Genomic DNA, 8,203 nt, shown 5'->3' on the forward strand with positions numbered 1-8,203 from the left:
ACACACACACACACACACACACACACACACACACACACACACACACAAATGGCTCATCAAGATCTGGATCACTTCATAGAACAATTGTTCCCATCTCTATTCTAAACTTCCATTTGCATGAGTTGCCATTAGTTCCTTTAAGATTGGAAATGTTTTAAGATGACACCAATCCATGTTAGTCCCTGCCCCATTCAGATCAGCTCTTACCTTGTCAATCCAATTGAAAAAAACTCTGTTTTTTCAAACTGAGTTTTTTCCAAAAGGTATCTACAACATAGTAACACAATTAAAAACAATTGAACCAGCTCAAAAAAGTAGTCTCTTATCTCTGACTGTTGGGGTCTAGTTGAAAACTTGACTGCAAGAGCAACACAAACTTGACTTGTGTAAATGTCACAGCTTAAAGAAAACTCTTTGAATTGAAAAAGTTCTTGGTTTCAGAATGTGTTCATCCAGCTCAACATTAGGGCAATTGTTTTTAAACTTTTACTAAACTGCTAAAAACTTCCACCACTGAGAGAAAATAGAACAAAATCCTTTACTTGTTTGCAGTTAATACATTAAAAGCTGATATATTGTGTTTCTCCTYGTATAAAATATGCATCGGAACATTACGTCATAGTCCTGCAATCACAGAGAAAACCTGGATTCGATTTTCTTCTGAAATGATTGAGTGTTTTATGAAGTGACTTTACAGGAGCTGTCATAATGCGTGAGTGTAATCATATCAAGGTTGTTCGAAGCAGCTGAACATTAAGGAAGTGGCCTTTTTACTGTAAACCCACAGACAAAAAAATCAACATTTTATTGAATTATAAAGAGGCTATGCTAAGAMAATGATCTTAATGCATGACAGAGGCATCTCATAATCTTATTATGAGCTTTGTACACTGGTAAATTTGCATTTAGTGTTATTGTGTCTGATTTTAAGTGAAGTGATACACATTTCCATTTCTTCCTACAGTGCATCGAACAAATAACTGTAGGACATTACCTGAATGACTAGTCAATCAAAGAGTCCACACAATGTACTACCTCATAAACCAGAGAAATAAAACATGGAAATCTTTATGTCTCTGAGCATCTATTCTTGATGGCCTGATGCATCATTTATTTACCAAATGTGGGCAGTGGTCCCCAAACCCTCAGGGCCCRCTCCCCTGCATGTTTCAGATGCTTCCCTGCTTCAACACATCTGATTCACATGATTGAATTACCTCCTCAGCAAGTTCTGCAAAAGCCCAGTAATAACCCACTGATTTAAATCAGGTGAAATGAAAGCCAGAAAACATCTCAAACATGCWGGATTGTGGGACCCGGGTCGGGAGGAGATTGTTTTTAAAACCCACACTGTTTGGGGAGAGTCTCGGTCCAATGAGGAATGGTTCACCGGACTGTTTGTTTTTGTTTCAAAATGTGAATTTTTTTTACTCCTGATGTTGATTTARAGCAGAAGTGCCCAGTCCTGGTCCTTGAGGGCCACTATCCTGCATGTTGTACTTGTTTCTCTGCTATAAACACACCTGATTCAGGGACTTAATCACCTCTTCCTGGTAATCACCCATTCATTTAAATTACCGTATTTATTCATGTATAATACGATCTCAAGTATAATACGATCATCATTTTATGAGCTAAAAAGGATTAAAAATCTAATTTTCAATAACCCGTGCATAATACTACTCCCCCACTTTATGGATGATTTTTAGGGTTAAATTTCTAGTATTATACATGAATAAATACAGTAGGTGTGTTTGAGCTGGGAAACCTCTAAAACATGCAGGATAGTGGTTCTAAAGAACCAGGATTGGACACCCCTGATTTAGAGCCTTCAATTAACTTCCCGTGTATTTTTTTTTTTTACTGTGAGAGGAGATTTACAAAAAGAAAAAACGATACATGCTTGGAGAGAACAGGCATATTTGACAAAGACAGGCCTGCATATGTGACATTCAGACCTTCTTTCTAAGATTACCCTTTCTTCCCCTGCAGCAGCAAAGTCAACCTAAAAATGAAATTTCTATGTGAAGTGGCAGGTTAAACCTGAAGCTGACGTGCCTTTGTGTGTACAGTAATTACTTGTGATGTTTCACTGAACCTTGACATTTACCAACGCTCGGAGCTGAGGTATGCAGATGTTTGTGCTCAGACTGCATCAGGAAACTGAAACAGACTTTCTTAGAAGGCAGACGAAACAAGGTCCTCCCTCATCCTGTTTTAATCACCAGGGCTTGATTTTTAGTGGTCAGGTCCCCRAGGAGCTCTTCCTGTTGACCACGTCCTCACTGATTACCTTTATGTGTACGTGAGGAGTCAAGGGACTGGGACATTAAGTCCAGATCTCCGTATTTAGTAAGCTATTGACGGCGTATTCATCATTAAGTCAATAATTGTTTCTTTAGCCGTCTGACAGTATCGAACAGCTCCCGTAAAAACATTCTCCTTCAGGATGGAGAACGGTCTACTCACCAATCAGCTAAATCCAACAATAGCTTTGAACCAAATTAAATTACTCCTCTCTGCTAGTGCCTCTTTTCTTTGAACTAAAAAAAAAAAGCTTTTTAATCCTTCCACAGAAACATCCTTTGGCTCCGGCTTGTATGTATTAATTTTAGATTATTAGATTAATGTCATTCTGCCAGTGGATCATCGATTTGTTTGTCTTGTTGCAGAACAGATTCACAGCTTATTGATGGAGATGGCTCATATGAAAATCAGCAAACCTAAATCTCATACTTTTGAGCTGTTCAGAAGTAAAACTATTTTATGTGATTACTACAGTATAAWCCTGCAAATTTAAAGGGGTATCAGTGTAACAGTAGAAGCTATCTGCTTTTGCTAAAATGTACAAAGAATCTGCAGCACATTTGATAAAAGTCAAGAACTCAGAAGTGAGAATTCAGTTTCTGCGTTTTCTTAAACATTATAAGAATATGTGGAAATAATTTCTAGTATCTGCCAGGTTTGGATAAGAATGAAGAAATAAATAAAAAGTTTTTTTTTTTCCAGAGAATGATTCTTATCTAAATAAATAAACTCAGTGAGTCTCTTCATGACATTTTGGTGACATCTTAAAACCCTTCCATTGTGTGAGAGGAGGAGATGAAGCTTAATGATAATGTGATGATGTGTTTATGAATTACATACATTACAAGCTTTTTTTACAATTTGAAAGTTGAAAATTGTAAAAGTATTTTGTCCTAATAAAAATGAATTTGYACCATAAATCTGCCACAGTTCCTTCAACTACAGGTTCTAAGCAAATAGCATAATAAACATGTTCATTAGAGAAGAGACAAATAATAGATGCATTAACAAGGGGTTTTGGGAAATAAGCAAAAAGCCTGGATTCATGCAGATTTTTAGCAGGCAAATGATTTTATTTTCACAAAACAAAATATTCTGTTTTATATGAGACATGTGCACACCTTACAACAAACAACTCCATCATGTTGTAAAGTTTTATTAAAMTTCCACAGATAAAATTAAACACAAAGATGTCATTTTATTCTGTAAATGGATTATTAATAATATTTTTATATTTTTAATGTAACATCCAATTCTCTACTCATTCTGGCAATAAACCTACATCTTCATATTTTCAGAGGTCRGGTATCAGACAACATGTCATTTAGATAAAGAGGATTTTTTTGTTTCTAAGCTATTTTTTCTCAAGTCCTGCAGTAAATTAAAGCATAAAGTTGAAGGTGATCGTCCCTCTCTGAGYCAAATTTGTTTAGCAGTGTTCTGTGAAAAAGGTTGTGAGTAATTATCTTACCTGTCGTAGATGGCTTTTTTTAAACAAATGTTTTTTTGACATTGGAGTTTTTTTTAAGATGACAGAAATCAACTTTGGTTGTAGACCTGCTCAGACTAGCCTTTAACTCATCAGTCCAGTCAGAAATAAACTGCTTCTGTGAATTTGGGTTGTTTAAAGAGCTCTCTGCAACAATATGTTCATTCATAACTTTTTACAGAAACTCATTTAAAATATCCTGAAGTGACCCTTGTCAGATAAAAAGCAATCCCTCTTTAAATAACAAGCTTGCTCAGCTATCTGCTGTGAAATGTGATCAAAACGTGTCACGACTGCATGTTGTGTTGTTCAGAATATTCTACACACAAACACATTAAATACAGATCGTGGAACCTGAGAGGATTAGCCAAAGTGTTTTGTGCCCACAGAAGAAGGATCTACGCAGAGGGAAATGTGGTGACGAGGTCGTGCCCCTCCGGTGGTCTCATTCGGGCTCGAGCGTGACTCTCGCAGTACAGCTGCCCCTCCACCAGGAAGTAGCCCATCTGTTTCAGGTTGACGTCGCAGTCGGAGCAAACGAAGCAGCCGGGGTGATGATATTTGTCCCGAGCTTTCACCACTGTCCCACTGCGCCGTCAGAAACACAGGCGTCCAAATTATTTTACAACACAAGTTTTACCGACTTGACAACTCACAGTTTCATAACTATGACTGTGCTCAAAGTACATTTTCATATTTCAGTGTTTTAAAATGACTTTCTTGGTGAATGCGGCACATTTATTTATTTATAGACAAATTTGGGGTTTTTGTATCATGTTTCCAACTTTGGAATGTCATTTTCTTAYATACTCTGAGTACTAATAAAACAGAAGGAGATGATTAATATGTAAAAAATGTGGTGTTTTGCATGTGTTGATGCATGTTCAACCTTAATGTGAATCACAGCTGATTCCATCTATTTTTACTCACACAATCCCATTCCCACACTTGTTGCAGATGGGCAGTTTCTGCAGGTTTCCTGTAGGTGGAGCAGCTTTGGTTGTGGGGGCTTTTACGGTCCGAGTCACAATGGGCCGAGCGCCTGGCGGCAGGAAAGAGAGAGACCACTCAACAAAACAAGCCTGAATGATTGGAGTGCATAAATTAAAGGAAAACACTTGACAGATATGAAGAACAGAAACATACAATGGTCTCTTGAATCCTAATTTTTGAATCCTAATTGATGATCCCTTTTGGTTTTTAATCATTTTTCATACTTGAACTCCAGAACACATTCTGCTCCGGAGGAAACACATGGGAAGTGCTTTTGCTTTGATAGATTGTGCTGCTTTAATAGAACAGCACTTAAAGAAAGAGGGAGCACAACAATAAAATGTCTCATTACTGATAAGAACATATTTTCTATAGCATTAGAAACAACAATGTTTTTTAAAAAAAGTTTAAGGTTGGTTAAATGGTTGTTTTGGTTAAATAAGAGAAATTACATTTTCTGCAAATAAAATATAACAAAACTGAGTTTTATGTAAATGCACTATGTATTTGCATGGGAATCATGCAATGACAAATACGTGTTTCCTTTATTTAAAAAAAATGTGCTCTGCATTTGTCCCTTCACACATAAAATCCACATGTGGAGCAGCGAGCAGCTGTTTCAAGCATCCAGGAAGCTTTTAGGGATTAGGCRTCTTGCTCAAGGACRCTGCAGAATGTAGGCATGGTGGGGAATCAAACCTGTGACTTTCTGGTCCTAAGGTGACTGTCTAACCACTGCACCACACCCACCCTAGTTGTTAAAACTAAAAGAAACAGAACACTAGCTTGAAACTAAGTATTAGTGTTTRGTTACTGTTTAYAATAACTAARCACTAACTAGAAGCTGAAAGTGAYGAGAGGCTAGCTAGAAGCTAAAMGTATTAAAAGGCTGGCTRATRGCTAAAAATATCAGCAGCAACAGACTAGCTAATAGCCAAAAGTAGCAGAACASTAGCTAATAATTTAAATGGCAAAAGCTCAGCTAAATAGCATTTTCCTTAAAAATAAAAGTGAGTTGCTTTACTCAGTTCAGTTGAATGAAAATTGTTGACATTATGTAGTTAAGAAAATTCAACACTTTTTTGCAACATTATGTTGGCTAAAAGATATAATTAGCAGAACACCAGCTAAAAGGTAAAAACAGCTAAACCAAAAGCTAAAAGTAGCAACACACCATAGCTTTAAGCTAAAAGAAGCAAAAACTTAGTGAAAAACAAAAATTTGTAGCAAGAAAGTAAATGTTGAAGCAGATTTTGAAGTGATTTTTGAAGRTACTGTAGAGATTTCAGTGTGTTTCTATGGGGAAAATGTTTAATATTTTGAAAAGTATAAATGTCATAAAGGTCAAAAAGTCACTGAATGAGCTGAATGATTTGATACGTGGATGATTAAAGTAGCAGAAACAATGCAGATAGTGAGTGTATATAACACAACTTATTATTTAACATAAAAGAGTGTTTACAACCAGCTGCTGCTAAACTCGGGCATCTGTGTGAAAGTTCCTSTGAAATACTTTTATTGTTTCAGAGGAAATGCATCATCGGGGCAGGAAAGGCTCACCATCACTGTCGATAAAGTCCTGCAGGGCTTTAAAGGAACCAGACTGCCGAGGCTCCTGGGGCTGCTCCTGGTCTTTCAGTAACATCTGGTACACATCAGAGTCCTCAATGGTGGCCAGGGTCCTGGGACTGAGCATTCAGAGACACAAAGAATCAGAAACATATAACCTCATACACAAATGTGCCCAAATCTCCAACAAACRTTTGAGGAGGCTGCAAAGTGCTGACTCTTCTTTTCAACTAAACAAACATTAAATACTAAAAGGGTCACAGGAAGAGTTATTTCAACTGTGATTTACAGGACRGTGATGCACAACAAGGAATGATTAGCATGTAAGTCTTGTAATGGACWAAAGTATATTAGAAACTATGAAAGTTAAAAAAGTTCAACTAAAATGTGCTAAAAATGAAGTTTATCATTACTTCTTTTAAACTGTTCAAATGCAAGTGTGATGTTGATCCTGAAGGTGGCACTACAGCAAAGGCAGAGAGTTGTTTACAGTTATTAAAACCTTTTATAAAATACTCTAATTTTTATGTTGAGCTACTGCTTCCATGTAGAAGTTAATTAGACACATAAAAATACTTGAAAACATTTAAATTGAAAAGGTAAAGTCACTATTAATACAGTAATTTCAGTAAAAAAAATCTAAATATCATGTGATTTTGTGATTTCTAAAATTGGTGTTGATTATTTTCTTTACTTGGTTCTGAACTTTTTTTAACATATTTTCTCTTGGATGGAATTTAGAAAGATAAATGTTGAGTTTGACATTATAATACTAATACAAATAAAATCATGGTTTTTGGTCTAAGCTTTTTCAGCTTCAACTCTCTTCAAGGGTTTATTTAAAAAAGTTTGTAAATTTTCAGGAGCAATAAAACCTTTGGTTKATATATAAATCAAATAATTTTGAGAGAAAAGCTTAAACAAATATAGGAAAAGTCACCTTCTGCACARTATCACTGAAATTTAAAACATCTCATCTAAAAACGTTGCAGAAAAAGTTATCTGAGTGTTTTTAATGTGTTTTAATTGAAATAAAGTGACTGAAATCAATTTGTTCTGTTCTGGACTATTTTTGGTCTGAGTTTTTACTTAAACTGAATTGAACTGAATGTCTTCAGCATTAAAACAGGATTTGTTGCAGCACCTCTCAGGCTTGTGCTGAACCAGGCCTCGGATCTGGCCCTCCATGGCGTCCTGGATGTTGCCCGAGGAGTAGAGGCCTATGGGAGTGTTGTAGGCTGTGCTGACCACTTGACGCTTGTCGTCGATGTTGGCGGCTGCGACAAACGGCTGAGCTCTTCGGTTGTGCGCTGTGCCGATTGGTTTGTGTTCCTACACGTCAAAGGAGGACGCAGATACACATTTTTTATTTCATGAGAAAAATTATGCGTCATCACTGACAGTGAAGRTTAAAAACATCAATTTTCCCTACCTGCTGCTCTGCTTCCAGATTTATTTTAAATGGATGAGCTCTCCCTTCCTCCATCACACGAGGAGACCATAGTCTGGATTCATTCCTGAGATTTTACACACACAAGTCACCTCAACATATCTCATCTTTTATTACAGTTCACAACAAAAGTAATATCAGAAACTAAGGTTAAATCAAATCAAATCAAATCAACTTTATTTATAAAGTGCTTTAAACCAGCGGCCGCTGACACAAAGTGCTGTACACGAGGGGCTGAAATCAATAAAATAAATCAACAGTAAAAACACTCAAACACTAAAAACAAGCAAAAAAACAGCCAAAATAGACCAAGATCTCAAACTGTGTTAAAAGACAGTAAATAAAAATAAGTTTTAAGATTAGTTTTTAAAAACAGGCAATGAGGAGGCCTGCCT

General features: G+C 36.4%; 1 protein-coding gene across 1 annotated transcript in view; it reads right to left on the reverse strand.

Moving 5' to 3' along the window:
• Nucleotides 1-3,357: 3,357 nt before the first annotated feature.
• The window catches only part of LOC106519685 (PDZ and LIM domain protein 3), a 13,507-nt gene continuing 8,661 nt past the window's right edge, over nt 3,358-8,203 (reverse strand). Inside the window, exons 3-7 of the mRNA XM_014011455.1 lie at nt 7,791-7,875; nt 7,503-7,690; nt 6,350-6,477; nt 4,727-4,838; nt 3,358-4,384 (exon numbers count right to left, since the gene is read on the reverse strand). Of these exons, the coding sequence (XP_013866909.1) occupies nt 4,195-4,384; nt 4,727-4,838; nt 6,350-6,477; nt 7,503-7,690; nt 7,791-7,875 (703 nt within the window). The 3' untranslated portion in view covers nt 3,358-4,194. The remainder of the gene's footprint in view (nt 4,385-4,726; nt 4,839-6,349; nt 6,478-7,502; nt 7,691-7,790; nt 7,876-8,203) is intronic.

This window comes from Austrofundulus limnaeus, unplaced genomic scaffold, assembly GCF_001266775.1.
Source record: "Austrofundulus limnaeus strain Quisiro unplaced genomic scaffold, Austrofundulus_limnaeus-1.0 Scaffold80, whole genome shotgun sequence".
NCBI classification, from domain to species: Eukaryota; Metazoa; Chordata; class Actinopteri; order Cyprinodontiformes; family Rivulidae; genus Austrofundulus; species Austrofundulus limnaeus.